The sequence below is a fragment of the Carassius auratus genome, chromosome 27 (genome assembly GCF_003368295.1).
Source record: "Carassius auratus strain Wakin chromosome 27, ASM336829v1, whole genome shotgun sequence".
Taxonomy (NCBI): Eukaryota; Metazoa; Chordata; class Actinopteri; order Cypriniformes; family Cyprinidae; genus Carassius; species Carassius auratus.
This window is the reverse complement of record NC_039269.1, coordinates 12,875,286-12,895,910: the sequence shown is the minus strand read 5'-3', so window position 1 is coordinate 12,895,910 and position 20,625 is coordinate 12,875,286. Positions and strand designations below refer to the sequence as shown.

At 34.2% G+C, this 20,625-nt stretch overlaps 3 protein-coding genes across 3 annotated transcripts; 2 read left to right on the top strand and 1 right to left on the bottom strand.

Annotated features, from left to right (window-relative positions):
- Positions 1–9,327: 9,327 nt before the first annotated feature.
- Positions 9,328–10,997, bottom strand: LOC113045544 (transmembrane protein 70, mitochondrial-like). The gene is made up of 3 exons (XM_026205960.1): positions 10,677–10,997; positions 10,023–10,122; positions 9,328–9,930 (listed from the first exon to the last, which is right to left on the bottom strand). Exons 1-3 carry the CDS (start codon positions 10,875–10,877, stop codon positions 9,491–9,493), a joined length of 741 nt encoding a protein of 246 aa, XP_026061745.1. The 5' UTR covers positions 10,878–10,997; the 3' UTR covers positions 9,328–9,490.
- Positions 10,998–11,109: 112 nt separating this feature from the next.
- On the top strand, positions 11,110–12,988 carry LOC113045545 (elongin-C). Its single transcript, XM_026205961.1, has 4 exons — positions 11,110–11,252; positions 11,615–11,643; positions 11,834–11,977; positions 12,284–12,988. The coding sequence occupies exons 2-4, from the start codon at positions 11,640–11,642 to the stop codon at positions 12,472–12,474; spliced, it is 339 nt and encodes a 112-aa protein (XP_026061746.1). The 5' UTR covers positions 11,110–11,252; positions 11,615–11,639; the 3' UTR covers positions 12,475–12,988.
- A 722-nt stretch (positions 12,989–13,710) lies between these two features.
- On the top strand, positions 13,711–20,150 carry LOC113045543 (ubiquitin-conjugating enzyme E2 W-like). Its single transcript, XM_026205959.1, has 7 exons — positions 13,711–13,728; positions 14,009–14,063; positions 14,624–14,715; positions 18,626–18,728; positions 18,821–18,976; positions 19,071–19,146; positions 19,283–20,150. The coding sequence occupies exons 2-7, from the start codon at positions 14,049–14,051 to the stop codon at positions 19,294–19,296; spliced, it is 456 nt and encodes a 151-aa protein (XP_026061744.1). The 5' UTR covers positions 13,711–13,728; positions 14,009–14,048; the 3' UTR covers positions 19,297–20,150.
- Positions 20,151–20,625: the final 475 nt, after the last annotated feature.

The following is a 20,625-nucleotide window of genomic DNA, read 5'->3' as shown; positions in this document are numbered from 1 at the left end:
CTAATGGCGATTCAATTGCCAAGGTGTCTGTAGAGGGTTGACAGGTATGTTTTATTTTAGACCAGTCCTTCCCCCTTGAGTGTGAAAATTGTTCCTTGTCTGAAGGATTGCTGTGGTGATCCTAAGACCAAAATAGTGCGAAGCAGCTGCTGTTGGCTGGGAGAGGGTTGTATTTGAGCACCATGAGAGTTGCGCCAGCCTATGTCGTCTCTCTCCTCCTCTGAGCTCAATGGAGAGAGTGGAAGGTCACCCACCAGCTGCTTTGTTGTTCTCTTTTAGTATGTGAACATGGACCCCATAGTGGACTACAGTTAATATAGAAAGAGCTTGAAATAGAGGCTCAACCAACAGACATAACACACAAAGTTGTGTTTCTAAACAGCCGCAGCCATTAAGCATCTAGTCTCACGAGACACTTTACCTAATTAAACCTCTGCTGATGCACAAACGGGAAGAAGATCACTCCGAGGTAGCCTATTCTATGACACCCCTACATCGCTCAGTCAACACTGATGGAATTTCCTCCAACTTCGGTGCGTTGGGTCATTGTTTGCGTAATTTCTGAAAATATATTTCGCCCCGATTGGTTGAGACCAACTTAGATCTGGTATAGTTTGAGAAATATTTTCATGGGAATTGCCAAGGTCAAACAGTATCGGTTACACAGAATTTGTTGCATGTGAATGGGAGACAGTGAGAAACCTCAACCATCTCAAACTACATACACCGGCTCATATTTCACAGGTCATCACTTCTACTACAGAAAAGGTTTGCGGTAAAGAGCCATTGTGAACAAAGTGGATCTGAATTTTATTTTTTCTTTGTAATCTAAAAAAGAAAAAGAAAAAGAAAATTAACCATCAGGAACAGTGTTCTTCAAACCAGAAGCAAATTATTTTGTACATATATGTCTTAAGACTTTTTTTGCAAAAATGTCACATTATTAAGTCATTAATATGTAAAGTAATTAATTTAGTCTTATCAAGTACTTTGTTTCGCTGCTTGATGACACAGAGAAGATGATCATAACATGTAGTCCATTACTGTATTCAAAATTTAAAAAATTTACCTCAACTTCCCTTTTTTGGGGAATTTCTTTTTTCTTTTTTTTCTTTTTTTTTTTTGTTAGGGAGGCTGCCTAATTAACCCTACCTCTCCTTGCCCCCTCCCTGCCATTAGATTGAGATTGATAGGCCCCCAGGGTCAAAACTGCGAGGTCAGCCCGTCCTGAGACACCTGCTCTCTCTTGTCAGGCCTGCAACACCCACACACCCACTGCGAATATGCCACCTCACACCCAACCCTCTTGACAAGAGCGGTAGTGATCCCTCTTCCAGCATACATACTGTATATCACTCCCACAAATACAGCATGTGTCTACTATGTAGTGCTCATCAGAGATTCACTTGTTTTATGTCATACAAGAAATGAACACAGTGATGTAATTCATGAATTCAGTGGAAATCTATCTATCTGTCTGTCTATATCCTCTATAAACAGTTTTGAAATAAAGATTTTTCGTTTAAAGAAATTGAATAAAACAAGTGACAGTAGACTTTTAAAACATTACAAAGAATTACCATTTCAAATAAATGCTGTCTTTTTTAACTTTCCATGTCTTGAAGAATCATGATAAAAGAAATCTGCATCCAAATCAGCACACATGAATTTTTAAAAGGAAATCAATTAAATTTCAAGTTCTATAACATAAAACACTTACAACAGATTTAATCTGTTTTTGAATTGTAATTGAGTTTCTCAATATTACTGTTTTTACAGAATTTTTGCTAAATTAATGATATGTTTGTAAATAAAATAAATAATGTTAAGCACTGTATTGGCATGTTTGTTTTTATATACTTGCAGATTGTTAATATATGCATTCATTAAGCATAGCACACAACATTTAAGTTATACTTTATGTTGTTACTCGTGTTTCTGTTATCAAGTGTCAGGTAATGTCTCACAAGACACACATTTACAATAAATAAGTGAGAGCTACTCCCAGCTGATGGCAGACACTGTTGATAAGGCTGTTATTTTAACCTCCTTTAACTATTTCAGTCTGTCCAAACTTCAAACAGGAGGCGGTTCGGAATGAATGACAATACTCAGCAGCTGATAATGTGCCATGCATCCAGGAAGAAGAATCAAGTTCCTAATTGACAGGCTGCTGTTTGGGCTAAAGGGGCGGCCTTTATCATTTGGCTCAATCTAAATGTTCTTAAATATTCTACCTGGTGTCAAAATACTATACATACAAACAATTTTAATATCCGTCATTTGAGATGGATTTGCTAGAATGATGATCACTTGATCTGGTCATAAAGCTGAACCGAAAAAATACAGAATAAATAATTTGACTTGAAAAATAAATAAAGCTTGTCCTACACCCCTTCCAGATGTGGAAAGAATTTGTTTTTCTTATTGCCATCGATTTTCACATTTAAAGTGACATTAAATTGTATTGGCAGTTTGTTTTCAAGGTCATCAACAACGTTTATGGTGAGGATAATCTGATACTCTCCCTGTAAAGTAAAATAGCAAAATCGGTTTTACTATAAGATTATGGCTTTTAATCTTATCTTTATTATGTATTATCATTTATAGTATACTGTATATTTTAATACATGTAATTTCTGAAGGATTCAATTAATTTAAAGTGGAGTGGATAAAGCACTAAGTTGATTACTCACCTCGGGGCCAAAAAACTTTTTCACATAAAATGGAAAAGTCTCATGAAGTGTTTCTGAAACAAGGACACATCCTCATTGGTATTCCAGCTGCATTGCCATATTAAAATATAATGCATTAAACATATATTACACGTAGTACCTCCTTTTATGATGTAACATAATTTGAGGTCTTCACAAGGAATATCTGGCTGCACATGATCCAACCACAGCTGACCTTTGTAATAAATAATAGCATGATATCCAACACGAGTGATTGTGAACACTGAAAAACAAGGCAAATGTCACATTAAAATGTGATTTAACCATTAAAATGGTTAAATTAAACAGACTGTTCCACAAAGAAGATAAGACTAATCAGACTATATTATATTACCAACTTTAAATCTTTCGCAAACTTACTTGGGATTACTTTATAAGTTACAGAGTACATATCCACTCCTAGTTTGCAGGGGAAACCATCCATTGACAGGTAATACAGTGGGCCTGATTAAAGAGACAGTAAATGTTCATAATTCAATTAAGACAAAATGTTATCATGTATCATATTTTGTGGGTTACTAATATGTAGGTTTCCAATAATAGTTTCTGTATGTACACTATTCTGTTCAAATGTTTGAGTTCAGTAAGATTTTTTAACAATTTTTTTAACAACGATTTTTTTAAGTTTAAACAATAAATACAATAACACAATAAATTGTTCAAAAGTGAGAGTCAAGGCCTTTATAGTATAATGTTTAAAAGTATATAAAAACAGTATAAAAAATATTTTTATTCCTAATAAGTGCTGTTCTTTTGAATTATCTATTCATTAAAGGATCCCCAAAAAATATCAGTTTTCACAAAATGTTAGCATCAAATCAGTGTATTAAAATGATCATGTTACTGCCCCCAGATATGTGTGTGTGTGAAGTGTGTATATAAGAAGTATATGATATTCCACTTACCATCAAAAGTGTACCAAATATCAATACTTTCTGAGGAGCATAATAATGTTCTCTCTGCAGTCACAGATGACATGCAAAATAATGCAAAAAAACAGATAAAAGCTGAAGGGCACAAAAGCACCATATCTGTTATCCTTCGTGAACCACACCAATGGCAAACACACACTCTCAGAAAAGTAATGTACAAGACTTAAACTAATCGTTCTCTAAAACAGTTCTGGCTTTTGACAATGCAGTGCATTGTTGTAAACCACTATTTGTTTGAAACCCACTGCTTGTTTTTTTGGGGGAAGTGCCAGTGGTTTTGTGAACATGGAAGTAAAAAAAACCTTCCTCATGTGATGGAGGAATGAAGATATTACAGTAAATTATTTTATTTATGTATTCATACGTTTCAAACATACTGACCGACATACAATTTCTGCAAATATTTTTAGACAACTTTAGAGGTGCTTTTCTCAGTATTTTGATTTTATTTATTTTTTTTTAGAATCCTCAGAATACAGATTTTCAAATAGTTGCCAAATATTGTCTTATCCTAACAAACCATACATCAACGGAAAGCTTATTTATTCAGCTGTCAAATCTGACAATTTTTGTTAATCCTTCAAAAAATGAACCCTTATTAATGGTTTTGTGGTCCATTGTCACATATATGTTTTATTTTAGAGTGGGTAAAAATAATGTGGTCTTAGTGAGATGCATTAATACACTGCTGAACCATTATGTTTTAATGTAGTAAAACAGTCTAATATTTACCTCCTTTGATGATGTCACATATTTACAGAACTTCACAAGGAATATCCAGCTGCACGTGATCTAACCACAGCTGATCTTTGTTGTTAAAAAGTGCATGAAATCACATACGTCTGATTGTGAACACTGAATGACAAAAGTCAAATAAACAATCATTTAAAAAACTGAATCAATAATAATAAATTATTTTAATTATAATTATTATTAATAAAATAAAATAACAATTCTTTATTATTAGATGCAATTTATACTAAATTTATTAATAGTGAAAAGTGCAGCTTAATTTTGCAGGACCATTAAGTACATTATATGCACAATATAATCAATACAGAGCATACAACTTTCATAAACTTACAGATTTACTGTACATGTTATATTGTACACTGTCACTGATTAAAGGAGACAGGAGATATATTGGCCCTAATTTGTTGCATTACAAAGGAATCATAAAGACTGCAATTTATATATATATATATATATATATATATATATATATATATATATATATATATATATATATATATATATGTGTATATATATATATATATATATATATATATATATATATATTGAAATAGCAAGAGCTGTTTAGAAAGAATTGCCCTGGGCAAAACATAATTAATTACTTTATTTTCTTTTCTTTTTTATCTTCTAAAAAACATCCATTGAGTTTTTAAACAGGCATCACCTTTAAAATTACATTTCAAAATTTAATTTATTCCTGTGATGGCAAAACTGAATTTTAAGCAGCCATCACTCCAGTCCTCAGTGTCACATGATCCTACAGAAATCAATATTATTATCGTATGCGGATTTGGTGCTCAAGAAACATTTCTTATTATCACTTTTGAAAACAGATGAAATACATGAAATATAACCATTATACATGTTTTAATGCAAATACATTATACAGTACATGTTTTAATGCAACCTTGCTAAATAAACATATTCATTTCTTTCCTAAACAAACTTTTATTTTGCCTTTTCTGTCTTATTAAGAATAGGATTTTCTTGTCCTATAGCCCTCCCATCTGTTGAAAAAATGCATTCTTGTGATCAGCACTTTTAATTTGCATAGTGATGTTGAAATGTAAGGTGAACATTCTTTCACCATCATCGACAATGTTAACATCCACATAAAGCTGATATTCTCCCTGCAAGTGAAAATAAATTAATTCATTAATACATTTCATAGCTTCTGAAGGATCTAATTTTAATTTGTCATGTGCTTATATATATATATATATATATATATATATATATATATATATATATATATATATATATATATATATATATTACAGAAATTTGGACATCTTCATCCGGTTCAAAAGTTTTCACCCCCGGCTCTTAGTGCATTTTGTTTCCTTCTGTAGTATCAGTGAATGTTTGAACCTTTTTTAATAGTTGTTGAATCCCTGAGTTGTCCTGTGTGAAAACATGGATCTCAAAATCATACAGTCACTGCTGGAAAGGGTTCAAATATGCAAAAGATGCTGGAAAACATGAAGGGGGTTATTTTAATAATTTCAGCTATTTTTTGGTCTTGTGGACTATATGTAAAAATATTTTATGTAAAGTATCTGACTCAAGACATTACTGAATAAAAAAAATAACATATATTTTGTTATTTTGTTAAAATGATTTACATTTTCACAGATATGCCACTGTATGTCTGCATATATATATATATATATATATATATATATATATATATATATATATATATATATATATATATATATATATATATATATATTGTATATGCTCTATAATATGCCTAATAAAATCAATATAGAGCATACATCTTTCATTAACTTACTTAGGATTACTGTACACGTTATATTGTACACTGACATTCCTGGAGAGCAGGGGGACGCAGACATTGACAGGTAATATAAAGGCCCTGATTGAAGAGAGCATTGTCTTTTTTATACTGCATAACAAAGACTTCAAACAGAATCATGAAAAGAGATTCAAAGCCCACAAGAGGTGATTTATGAGCATAATTTGTCAAAAATTAACAGTAATTGGGCCTAGTATGTAAACTGAATGAGCAAGAGTCTCAGTTAAGAAAGAATTGTTCTGTGCAAAATCTATACATCCACTGAGTTTTTTATCACTTATCTTTGCTGGCCCCTGAGGCAACAATTTAACTGAATATGTGAAGTGCTGATAAAAATCAATCTGATCTTACCACTGTAGCTGTACCAAATGCTACAACCAACTGTTTCTCTGGCGAGGACACAGAAGATGATGCCACAATATAGCAAAGGAAAGCTGAAAGGTACAGAAGCATCATTGCTGTTCTTGCTTAATGAAACAGTGGCTAAATCTCTCCGTCTTTCAATGTTTTTTGTTTTGTTTTTTTTGTTTTTCTGAAAGCTGGGACATGAACAAATCACAAACTAATAACAATAGGACACATTGCATTATTGCAAAGCTTCTCTTTTGGATTGAACCATGTTTTTTTTCCCTTTATGTACCTGGAAGTACATGTACAAAGAAATGCCAGTAAACAGAACTTTGGCCACAAAATAAAAATCTTACAGTAAATTCAGAGGATTGAAATTTGCATTTAAATGTAATTTATTCACACTTTCACAATTAAAACCTATTATGAGTCTCCACAACAGTCCAGACTAAGACAAATACTTGATAATATTAAAGCAATTGCATAGAAAATATAACCTATCATATCACACACACACACCAAATCTGACTATATGACCCTAAACTTTTGAACAGGAAGTTTTTGTTTTTTTTGCTAGTATTTACTTTTCTTACAGCGCTCCCAACTGTTGAAAAAAAATATTCTTTCTACCCGTACTTTTTATTTGCACAGTGATGTTAACACGTAATGTCAGCAGTCTATCAGCATCATCAACAATATTCACATCCATGTAAACCTCATATTCGCCCTGCAAAGGAAAACAAAACAACATTTGTTCCATAACTTTTTTGTCATGTGTAATGTGCTTGTGTCGAAAGCAACACTGCATTTACAAGCAATTTTTTGTATTTATTAATTTTTTATGTTTACTGGGAATCAAGAATGTGACCATTACATTGTTACTGTATACTAGTAAAGCTTCAGAAATGACTTAAAATCTTGTTCATAACAAAATGGGTACAGCATTAGTCTTAAAATCTTACCAGAGGAGTAAAAAATCCTTTTCTTTTAAAATAAAATAGACTGGTTTCATGCAGGGTTTCTGAAATGAGAAAGAACTTTATCATATCCACAACCTCATCAATACAACACAAGATAAAGTGCAGTAAACATCTTCATGTAGTACCTCCTTTGATGATGTAACAGATTTTGGCATCCTCACAAGGAACTAAAGGCTGTGTGTACTCAAACCAGAGCTGACCTTTGAAGTAAACACAAGCATGATATCCCACACGAGCAAGTGTGAACACTGAAAAACAAAAGTTGCAAAGTTAGAAAGGCAATATAAACAAGAAAAATGGCATTATACAGTTTTAATATAGCAAGCTTACACATTATTCAAAGTTGTATGAAGTATAGATTGGGTTATATGCGTTGAGTGCACTTCCCACATGGAAAATCTGGAAAATGTATTATGTGTGTATACTGTAAGTATGTACTTTTTTATTTAAATGAATATTTAATATTATTATTAGGATTCATAATAAACACTTTTAGCTTATTTGTATATTCAAATAGTTAAACAGTTTAAACATTTTTGAAATGGTATTTAAATTGGTTTCTTAAAATAATTTATTGTAGTTACGTAAGGGCTCAAATCATAGCCATTTACTGTATGATTTTAATGACATCTGGAGAGAGGAATATGTTACTTAAGGGTGCTTTTATTCTGACCATAATTAAATTAAAAATGTCCTATAAAAATCATTGAAAACCTGAAAATGTTCACTGAAAAAGAATGGGAACACTAATAATATATATGCATTACTCAATGTGATGATTCAGGAGTAGGCCTATTCAATTTCCATCAACTTACTTGGGATTACAGTATAAGTCATAACGTGCATGGACACATCTCGAGAGCAGGGGGAACCAGCCACTGACAAGTAATACAATGGCCCTGATTAAAGAGAGAGATAAGAGAATCAAAACTTTTGGATTTCCCTGAGAAACTTGCCATTCGCTTTCAAAACATTTGTGCTGGAAATACTAAGGTGGAAGGAAAAACTATATTTCAATGAATTTGTCAGAATTCAATAATCCTGTGAGAGAATGAAAAACCAATTAAATATATTTTTTCCCACCCATCTCAGATTTTTTGTATACACCATTTCCATTTGGGGCCTCCATATTCCAAGAAGGCAGCCTTTGTGATAATCTAAATGATCAATTATTTGTAAAATGAGTTATAAGCAAGTCTTGTTTCCCTATGTAAACATCTGTGAAAACATATTTTGCTGAAAATGATTTGAGTCTCGAAGTTGAAATGTCAAGTAATAACAAAGGCTTTGAATAGATCAAACAGAGTCATTCAGCAATTAGTGTTGTATAACAACAAATTTACAAAAAAAAAAAAAAATCCAACTCACCTTCATAGCTGTACCAAACGCTAACTTGCTCCGAGGAGCATAATAACCGTCTCTCTGAAAAGACAGTGGACATACAAGGCAATCCCACGATATAAAAAATAAAAACTGAAGCATACAAAAGCATCATAATTGTTCTTTATTGTGAATAAAACTAGTAGATAAATATCTCTCGGTCTGAAATAACTAATAAATACTTGTCCGAAATTAATATAATGTGTCAGAGTAATGCACTGCATTACTGTGAAACTTCCCCTGTAGATAGAGAGGTCACTGGATTTTCCCCTATAAATAGCACAGGATGTGAGAATGAGGAACTACTAGAAAATGGAAGTCAGACCATATAATAAAATAATATAACAAGCAAAGAATTTAGAGAGGGAGAGCAGATGTTAAATATGAATTTTCATTTATTTACACTTTTGTTGCATCACAACCATACTGGATGACATGCCAGCCTGTCAATATTTAATACATTACAGTAGTCCATGATGATGAAAAGACATTTTGGATTGTCCACTAACACTGGGCATATTTAGCTTGGACAAGTTAATATTAATCTGGCTTGTTCAAGTCATCTGTGTCAAAAGAGAAGGGCTGGTCGTAACCCATGAGGTGGTTGTAGTCGTGGGGCAGAGGAAAAAGCATTGGGTTAACCAGCATTGAGTGTTTCTTGGCATAAAAACTGGTGAACATGCGACTGACATTGGGAATAATGACATCTCTCTGATGGAAGACCGTCTGTTTCTCCACTAGAAGAGCGCTGTAAGTGATGGCCGTGTACATGTCTGTCTCCTTGTTGTGGTACAGACGTACTACATAGCCTTTGGTGATCAAGTGGAGTAGAACAGGAGTAAGAAATGTGAAGAAACCCATAATGCCACAAAACGCCACCTGCAGAGCCAAGCTGTTTACACCAATGCCTGTTTTCATTAGGACATACGGCACCACACAGAGACTAAACATACTGCTGGAGTAGGAGAAAAACTTCACACCTACAACAAAAGTGCAAATTTAACCCATTAGATTATTTTAGAGATGTTCTACAAGTATAAATGATGTGTGTTATATATGCCAGGCAATTTACCAAGGACAGCTTTTCCCAGGTTGCCCGTGTAGATCAGTTCTCCATCTTCACGCTCGACTGGTAAGGGGTTATACCATCTAACAGCACAATATGGCAGGACCTACAAACATTCAGATCTATTAAGAGTAGCACTTCAGAAAAAAAAAAAAAGATTTTTTTTTCAGATTTTAAATTAAAATGTTTAGATTGTTGTTGTTGTTATTTTTTTCTTAAAATAAAATGAAAGCAGTTGTATTTGAATCATCAAGTATTTTTTTAAAGCTATATATATATAATGTCAGAATCACTTTTTTTAATAGCACCTAAATAGATAATGTGAATGTGCATGTGGATTTACATTTTTTTACATTTAAATTTTATTTATTTTTGCAGTTTCTTTTTTAGGTGTTTATACAGTACAGGTTTTTAAATAATTTTCAATTATTTTATATAATAATAAATAAATAGAATAAAAATATTGAGCGTATTTTATGTGTTTGGACACTTCTTTACTCATTCAAATAATGAAAGCATAAATAAATAACAACCTGATTTTTATTTTATTTTTGTTCAGCCAGTCAGTCTATGGTTATGGACACAGTCTACATAAACAATTGTACAATGTACAGAAAGGTTAACATCAAATGGCATATTTGGTAGTCTTCTACTAGGTACCTTTTCTGCATGGACTTTCAAAAATGACCTTTGGTTCTCATTCAGCAAATGTTCCCGCCTTCTTAAGAGCAGAGCATGAGATTGGCAGATATTCACATTGTTGTGTAGTGTCGGACGAACAGCAACTTGAAGGTTTCTGATGATCTGTTGCTGGTGTTTTGACAGACGCCGAAACCCCCGCAAAATCCCAAGCTGATACATTATTTCATGTGGAGTTTTTCCTACTTCCTCAGACAGCAACAGCAAGCCCACTAAACACCGGAAGCAATTTGGTTGGTGAGCACACAGCAGTCCATCTAAACATGGGCTGCTCAAACACCGCACTGGTGTGAAGAAGTATATATATTTTACACATTACACTTAAAAGATACTTCAACCGAAAACACGCAATTCTTATGTGTTTTTTATTATTAACACATACTGAGGACGACTTTTATTATGTAATATCAGAAGTGCATCGATTCTGTGTCGAGCAAATGTTTCCTGTTGTCGGCAGTGACAACAGAGAAAGCAGTTTTCAGACGCTTATCGGAGAGAAAACTGAGAAATATCCCTGACAAGCTCGATCTTAGTGAGGTGAGACATTATATAGTGTATTTAAGTATGACTATTTAATCTTGATTCGTGCGAATGATGTCTACTGGAATATTTACGGAAAGACACGTCAGATTTGTACGCTGTGCTTGAGCTAACTATGATTTATTGTAATGCATGCATGGCCCAGGCATTCACTGGACTAGTGGAGCTCTTTTATTTTGTGCCAAATCTCAATATAAATAACCGTTATTTTCACTATAAAATAGACTACAGAGTTATTTGGTTCTTTGCATGCATTTTCATGAACATCTATAGACGGTATGGTGTTACTAACGTTGCATTATATTTTTGTGGGGTTAATTTCTTTCAATTTAAACCTGTGTTTTCTTTTAATATTTCAGAGATTGACAAGGGACGGTGGTAAAAATGGGTAAGCTATTTTATGTTTTGGTAAACAAATTAATAAAGTACTTTATCCTGGACCTAGTGAGTTTGTGTTATTGGGAAAATAAAACTTTTAAAATACATTTCTTAGATTAAAGGATACAATTACTGTATTTCCCCCCCTGCATGATATTATATTGTTGGATTGAGCATATGATCAAATTAATCCATTTTAGATGGAGAAGAGAAGACCTATGGTGGATGTGAAGGGCCAGATGCCATGTATGTGAAGTTGATCTCCTCTGATGGCCATGAGTTTATCGTGAAGAGAGAACACGCTCTGACGTCTGGAACAATCAAAGCTATGCTTAGTGGTCCTGGTGGGTATTTGTTGAAAAAGAAATTAATAACAGTGCATTAGGTTAATTTAAATTGCATAGATCACCATTTTCTAAGATTTTAAATAAGTGCTGCATTGTTTATTTAGAATCATGTATTTAGTATTATTGTTTTCCTTCTACTGTAGGATCCTTACTGACTTTTGCCCCACAGTAGTTATTCCACATGCTCTGTATTTCTTTAAATTTGATTTTGTTTTACATATTGTGTGTAATTTTTCTCTCTTTTTTGTGTTAATTTTAATAAAGAATTAACATGATGGTAACATAGCTTTGTCTGTTTTTCAGGCCAGTTTGCTGAGAATGAAACAAATGAGGTCAACTTTCGAGAGATCCCATCTCACGTTCTTTCTAAAGTGTGCATGTACTTTACATATAAAGTCCGCTATACTAATAGTTCAACAGAAATCCCAGAATTTCCCATTGCCCCAGAGATAGCACTGGAGCTTCTGATGGCTGCGAACTTCTTAGATTGTTAAACATGAAAAAGAAACACTCATATACACGTCTGTAATGCAGAATAAATATGAAAAGCAAAATATTATTGGTTTATTTTATTGCTTTAATACGTTTAGGTATGCAAACGGAGATCTGGTGTGCTGAATTCAAAATATAACTGTGTTTGGTCATTTGTTATATTAACCTGTAATTTTCCCCTGGTTTTTTTTTATTGCTCTTTTATTAGTGGATATCTAAGGTATTTTGATTTTACTTTTTATTATTTTAAGCTTTGACACAGTATTAACTTGATAATTTATGTATTGCAAAATAAAGATGCATGAAGTGATGCTCTCATATTAAATATTTTAATGACTAGAGTCAACCTGACAGACAATTTTATAAAGTATCTGTTTGTGTTAACAAGTAAAAAATTCAGTTGAAATAGATTTGTTATAACTTTTCTGCATGTGGAGTCCTCAAAAAAAGTCTTGTAATTGACCGCAGTGGTCATTCATCAGTTGTTTAATGAATAAAATCAGCTGTTCTTGAAAATATGTTGTTAATTTTTTTCTGCTTTGTGAATTACAAATGTGCACGTAACCCTGGGATAGTTATCCCAAAATAAAAATTCTGCCGTCCTTTAATCACAAGTTGTTCCACACCTGTATGAATTTTTTCTTCTTCTATGGAACACAAAAGAAGGCATTTTGAAGAATGTGGGTAACCAAACAGACTTGTGTGTAACAACCCCCCCCCCCCCTATTTTTTTAAAATGTTTTTCCTATGGAAGACAATGGAGGCCAGTACATTTTTAGTTTGGTAGGCATTAAATTATGACAAAATGTAAAATTTGGGGTGAACTATCACTTTAAATCAAACAGTGATTAAAAATAAGTATCCTTTAACAGTTTTAATTGAATATTTATTCTGTTCTCCATGGGGAACTTGGCATCTTTTTGCTTTTTTTGAAAGTAAATGACACCTAGTGATAATTTTAGCTAGGCTTACTATGATAGTAATATCCTGCAGGTATAAATGACTTATAAAGGTTAAGGAAAATATCCAAATGTCTAATAAACAAATAAAATATGACATTAAAACATTTTATGTTTAAAATATATAATTTATTATTGGTCACTATTTTGTATATTTCCTTTAATGCGTTCATCTTTCTAATGTTCACTTTTATCTGTGTTACTTGTTAGAGCACGTGACAACTTATTTATACCGGGGCACGTTGTCGCAAAATCTCAATGTTTTCTGCTATAACGGAGTAAATTAATTGATTCAAGGTAAGTACCTAAAGTAAAACTGACTCGTAAAAATAAAACCACACCGAGCATTATTTACTGGAGACAACAGTGTGGCAACAAGCACAGTCTCCCGATTTAAATGATGTCTGATAGTTAATAAGCACATTACGTTACAATAAAATTGTTTTTTTTTTTCTTATGTAAAAAATAGTATTTTTAGAGTGTTTCGGTTAGTGTAAGTGGATGTTAGCATGTTCACCTGTAGTACCTCCGTCTAAACCTTGTAAACTGTTCGTGTTGTTGCATTGCGGCTGATCAGACGTCACTCGGCCAATCGCCTCTCTACCGGGACTTTCATCATGGCGTCTATGCAGGTGAGAGTCTCTCTACATAAAAAAGCAACTATTTTTCAGATAACAATATAAATAATTTTTTCACACATAGCTGTGACACGTACCGGGTTTCGTCCACTGTCCCTGCCAGTGCCAATCTAAACCCAGGACAGTCAGCTGTTTCATTTGTACGCACATTTGTTTACTTTGTTAGCTAACGTTCAGTCATTCTGACAAGCCAGCAAACTCTGTGCTGTCATATCACACACTGTTGTGGAGGTAGAAGACGATACTTATAAAGAGATGTCAAACTGGAATTATGAAACGTTAGCAGAGTTCTTCCGAAGCTGTAAATAATGCTGTTAATTCGCTAGCTTCTATAGCAATGCAACTCGTTTGTATGACTAGCTCGCTGTTAGCAGTCTGTTTGCTATTTGTATTTTTCAGTACTTTTCGGACAATAGGTTTAAATTAAGGGGAAGTGTTTAAAATGATACCCTTTGTATTAAAATGATGAATTAGTGGTTTAGAGTGATGTAATGAGGGCTCTCCTTGTTCTTACTTTGAGGCATTACTTAAATCAAGCTGTTTTCGCCTTTCAGAAGCGATTACAAAAGGAATTGATGGCGTTGCAAAGCGATCCACCCCCTGGAATGACTCTTAATGAGAGAAGTGTGCAGAACACAATCACGGAGTAAGTCCTGAGATGTGTGAAGATGCAAGATCGAGCAGTCAAGCAGCTGAAACCGGATTATATTTAGACAAACTAACCTTTCCTTAAAGTTGGCATGCCATGAAAATGCATGTATTTTCTAAATTCATGAAATAGATTTATTTGTGAACAATTCATCCATTATTTTATTTATTTACTCACTTTGACTTCATAATGTTTAATCAGTATGTCAACCGGGTCTTCTTGTTGAAAATGACAGAAGTGTGAAGTATGTGGCCCAGGATTATCTTCCTCCACTTCTGAGTACTAAAGTACTACTTCAGTTTCATTTACTCACCCTTATGTCATTGCAAACTTATGAGACTTTAATTCATCCTTGAAACACAAATGGAGATATATTTTTATGAAATCTGATATATTTCTGTCCATTTAACCCAAACTTTTAATAGGGAAAAAAAAAAGTTTATGAAGGGATTGTAAATGTTATCAGTATCCAAGTCTTTTGAAGAAACATTAAAGGGAGGGGGGTGAAATGCTATTTCATGCATACTGAGTTTTTTACACTGTTAAAGAGTTGGATTCCCATGCTAAACATGGACAAAGTTTCAAAAATTAAGTTGTACGTTTGAAGGAGTATTTCTGTTCCAAAAATACTCCTTCCGGTTTGTCACAAGTTTCGGAAAGTTTTTTTCGAGTATGGCTCTGTGTGACGTTAGATGGAGCGGAATTTCCTTATGTGTCCTAAGTGCACGTCTGCCGGAAGAGCGCGCGCTCCCATATAGCAGAGCACTGAGAGGCTGAGCACAGACAATCACTGATCAGAGCGAGAGCCTCGCGAAATGTCACAAAAGGAGTGTGTTTTTGGTTGCCAGGGCAAGACAACCCTGCACAGATTACCAAAGAAAAAACAGCATTAAGGGACCAGTGGATGGAGTTTATTTTTACAGAGCATCAACGGAGTTGTGCAAGTGTTTGTGTTTGTTCCCTGCATTTCGAAGATGCTTGTTTTACAAACAAGGCCCAGTTTGACGACGGATTTTCACATCGTTTATTTCTTAAGGATAATGCAGTCACAACGAAAAAGGGTCACGATCGTGTGTTGGAACCGCAGGCGGTGAGTAAAACTGCTTCAAATATCTCTGCCTCCTTGTTAGTGCGTCCCCTCCCATGCCGGAGACCCGGGTTCGAGCCCCGCTCGGAGCGAGTCGTTGCTGCTGCTGCTCTCGTTCAGTTTCAGCCTCTGGATCTGATTCTGGATCATAAATAAACGGCTGAATCTGACTGTTAGCCATGGTTTGTTTTGGATGATGGTTTTTTCCTCACGGTAATGTCACAGCTTCCAAGCGCTTTCAACGCAAAAGCCTACTGGCGCTCATGATTCTTTAGCTCCGCCCACACGTCTCGCCTCCAGTCGGTCGAGTTTTTCCGGGGAAAATCGGTACAGACTATCTTTCTCTTATGAATATAATAAAACTAAAGACTTTTTGGAGTTATGAAGGATGCAGTACTACTCTATAGGTACTCAAGAGTAACAGGATATTGAGTGAAAACCAGCATTTCACCCCCCCTTTAACGCAATTATAATTGACAAAAATTGATTGACACATACATAGAACATAGGGGTGTAACGGTTCACAAAATTCACGGTTCGGTTCGGTTCAATACACTGATGTCACGGTTCGGTTCGGTACGTTTTAGATACAGCAAAAAGAAAAAATTGGCAGATAAATTTCCTTGATTTTTTAAAAAATGTTTTATTTATTAAAACTAACAAAGTATGTGTTTTTTTTACATTGAACAATGATGGAGCTATTCTTTACCCATCTTCTATGGTGTTTTCTTAGCAGCATACTGTATAAAACAAAAATAGCTCCTTATAAATTTTTTTTTAAAAATTAAATGTAATATTGTTGTAGTGGTTATGAACAAATACAAAGATGTAACTCTTTTTATATGGAACTCTATAACTCTTTATATTTAGTGTGTTTTTACTCAATTGGTTCTCTATTTGGGCTTATGTTTTTTGGAACAAAGCAGGAATTACGGTCTGTCTGAAATGGGCTCGTGAAGGAATATTGTAATGGGGCTCAATTACATTAAGCATGTTCTTAAAACCTGCGTTTTCCACTACAGAGTAAGGTCTCATATCCGCGGCTATAACGTAAATGCACCATTCGCTGCGGTGATGTCCGTATACGGAGCCCGGGACGTCACCTGTAGGAGAAAAAAAAGCAATCCGTGGCGACGGTTTTGCAATCCGTCCCCTCAGTTTATAAACCGTACTCACGAATTCATAAACTGTTCACTCGATTTAACAAATCGTGCCCACGGATTAACAAACCGTGCCCACGAATTTCCAATCCGTGCACTTAGATTTTGTAAACCGTACCCTCGGTTTTTGAATCCGTACCCACGAATTCATAATCCGTGCGCACGCTTTCGCAATCCGTTCCCTCGGATTTGTAAACCGTACTCACGGATTCATGCAGCAAACTCCTACGTGTTAACATACAGTTTTATTGAATATTATTATGTGGAATAGGTTTACAGCAAAGTGTCTTAAGTGATTCTCTATCAAGTGTAGTACGAGGTGGAATACAAAGATTTAATAAGAAAGATGCGCATTAAAATCTTGTTCAATTGCTGATAATCTATAATAGCACTTGATTATTATTGTGCAATAAACCTGGCATTGTGACTGACTCTGGAGTAATTTTTTCCTCTTTTGTAAGTTATTTTGGATAAAAGATTCTTATGCATAACCTGTTTAATAATATATAATAATGATACAAATAAAAATAAAGTTATTTTTTATAATTTTAATTTGTAGGCTAAATAAATGAGTACAAGACAGTAAAAATATTTGTCATAAAATAATTTGTGAATTGCTTTATTTTTAAATAACCTTTGGACAGTTTTGGAAATGCTTGTGTACAATTCTTTCTTAACATGAAGACTTATTTTTGTGATTTTATTATACTAAGCTCCACCCACCTCACCCCACCTGCCGGAGTTAGATGCATGTTTCACTGTTAAGTGTAAAATGCGTGTCAGTTTTCAAATCCGAGGGAACGGATTGCGAAAGCGTGCGCACGGATTATGAATTCGTGGGTACGGATTCAAAAACCGAGGGTACGGTTTACACAATCTAAACGCACGGACTGGGAATTCGTGGGCACGGTTTGTTAATCCTGGGTACGATTTGTTAAACCGAGTGAACAGTTTATTAATTCATGAGCACGGTTTATAAACTGAGGGGACGGATTGCAAAACCGTCGCCACGGATTGATGTTTTTTCTCTCCTACAGGTGACGTGCGGGGCTCCGTACCGAGCCTTCAGCGCGTACTGAGTGAGCGAGCGCCTGACTGAGTAGCCTAACATAAACATATAAGATGGTGTTTTTCTTTCTTCGGGGGTGTCAGGGGCATTGCCTGTTACGTCGTTTGGGTTATTGGGCTACCTTGTTGAACGCATAACATTATATTTCACACACCTTTTTTATTTTCCAAATTTAATTAATTAGTCCAACGAACCGTTCGGTACATAATGCGTACCGCGTACCGAACCGAAAGCCTCGTACCGAACGGTTCAATACGAATACGCGTATCGTTACACCCCTAATAGAACACTAAAAAAGTAGTAAACAAAAGCTTAAACATATTTGCATCACATGCATGTTTTTATAACCTTTAAAATCATTGAACACTTGGCCGATTGGACAGAAATTGCCCAGGTTTCATTAAAATAGCTTCAATAGTGTTTTGAAGATGAACTATAGTCTCATGTGTTTGGAACCGCATGAGGGTGAGTAAAGATACATTTTCATTTCTGGGTAGACTAACTTAAAACTTTTTAAGTTTCTGTACTGAATGAGTTAACATGCAGGGAATCAGTGCTTGTGTTCTCATACACAGCTTTGTGTCTGTCCAGGTGGTTTATAGATATGGAAGGTGCTCCAGGTACTCTCTATGAAGGAGAGAAGTTTCAGCTCCTCTTCAAATTCAGTGGTCGATATCCTTTTGATTCACCTCAGGTAAACTCTGAATCTTTTAAAATATGTTGGAGGGTTTTTTTTTGTCTATGTGTAAAAGCTAAATGCTTGTTGCTAATATATATTGTTTCTAGGTAATGTTCACTGGAGAAAATATACCCGTCCATCCGCACGTCTATAGCAACGGTCACATCTGTTTATCTATTTTAACGGAGGACTGGTCACCAGCTCTGTCTGTGCAATCTGTTTGTTTGAGCATTATTAGCATGCTTTCAAGCTGCAAAGAAAAGGTAAATGTAACCTTTAATTAACCAAATTGGGGAAGGGTAATGAAATTCATTTATTATGGTCATTTATACGTCTAATAAACGGTTTGCTTTTCAGCGACGTCCTCCAGATAACTCCTTTTATGTAAAGACATGTAATAAGAATCCAAAGAAAACCAAGTGGTGGTATCATGGTGAGTGTGTCCCGTCATCTTCTATAAAACGTCTTTTGATGCAAGTTATTTTAGTGTCTGACCAAAGTTCAAATCACTTTGTTTGCTTTGCTCTCTCTGCATGCTGAATTCATGTCTGTCTTTTTTGTTTTTGCAGATGATACATGCTAGTATCCACAACATTTTGATATAAAAACAGACTTTTCCAAGTACATCAGGTACTTTATGATGCAGTCTTCAGGTTAAGACTGAACCAGCAGACCCTGGAGTGGTGATTTATGTATGGATTAGGCGTACACTTCAGCTGACTGGAAAAAGTGCTTAAAAACTGCAGGAATGTAACCCACCCGGCAAGTATATATTCTGATGGAAGCAAGATGTGGAGCTTTTTTTTATGTTTGATTTACATTGTATTGTTTTCTTTCATAAGCCTCTAAGGGTTTGCACTGGTTGTGCAATAATAATTTCAATATGGGTTTGGAATAAAAGGAAAGTCAGTGCAAATCAGAAAACCAGCTACTGTTATGGGTCAGAGACAGATGTCTATCCTTGCTTGGTTATGCACTGTGAAATTCGAACAGGGCACATTTTTCCATCTATTTTATGTAATATTTTAGCTGTATAGTTTAAAACCATAGATTCTTTTAAAACAAGCCATTTTAAGTTGAATATTGTAGCTGGGTGTGGTGTATAGTACTGTTCTGATAAATGTCTTATTTACGGATATGTACAGATTTAATGCAGGGTATTGATCATGTGACATGATCTTAAAGGGTATTTGGAATTACACAAATGCTTTATGGGTTAGGATTCAAGCACTGGTTTTATAAATAGACCCCCATTTTGTGTAGTTAAAACGAGAGATAACTTTACACATAATCACTTTATCTTTTATGTAAAGCTCTATCTAGTAATATTAAAATTGTCTGTTTCATGATTTCATGATTTATCCTTATGTACTGGGAAAGGTTCTTTTAAAAACATTACTTTTCCATGCCGTTAGCATTATAGAAAAAAGAAAAGTTTTTCTTCATTGTTTTGTTAACTTTATTTAACTTTATTTAAAAAAAATGTTCTTATTAAAGTAATATATTTTGAAATGCTGTCATTTGTTTCAGTTAGACTTCTTTATAAATGTATATTGTGTGGCTTCAAATATTGTTAGAGTTCTGCAGTTAACATTGTAGGACACTGATGGTATATAAACAGTGTGTTTTATGTAAATCCGTTACACAAAGCAACATTCATGCTGGTTTGTGACAGAATGCTGATCTGTCCAATAGAGGGAAGCACAGTCATGTTAACAGACGTTCACAGGCATAGCAGAAAACTACTAAACTACTATAGTTTAGTACTATAGGGTTGGATTTTTTTATTAAATGCAAGGCTGCATTTATTTGATCAAAATACAGTAAAACAGTAATATTGTGAAATATTATTACCATTTAAAATAAATTTTAATATAAATTTAAAAACATGTTTATTCCATAGACCGTGTAA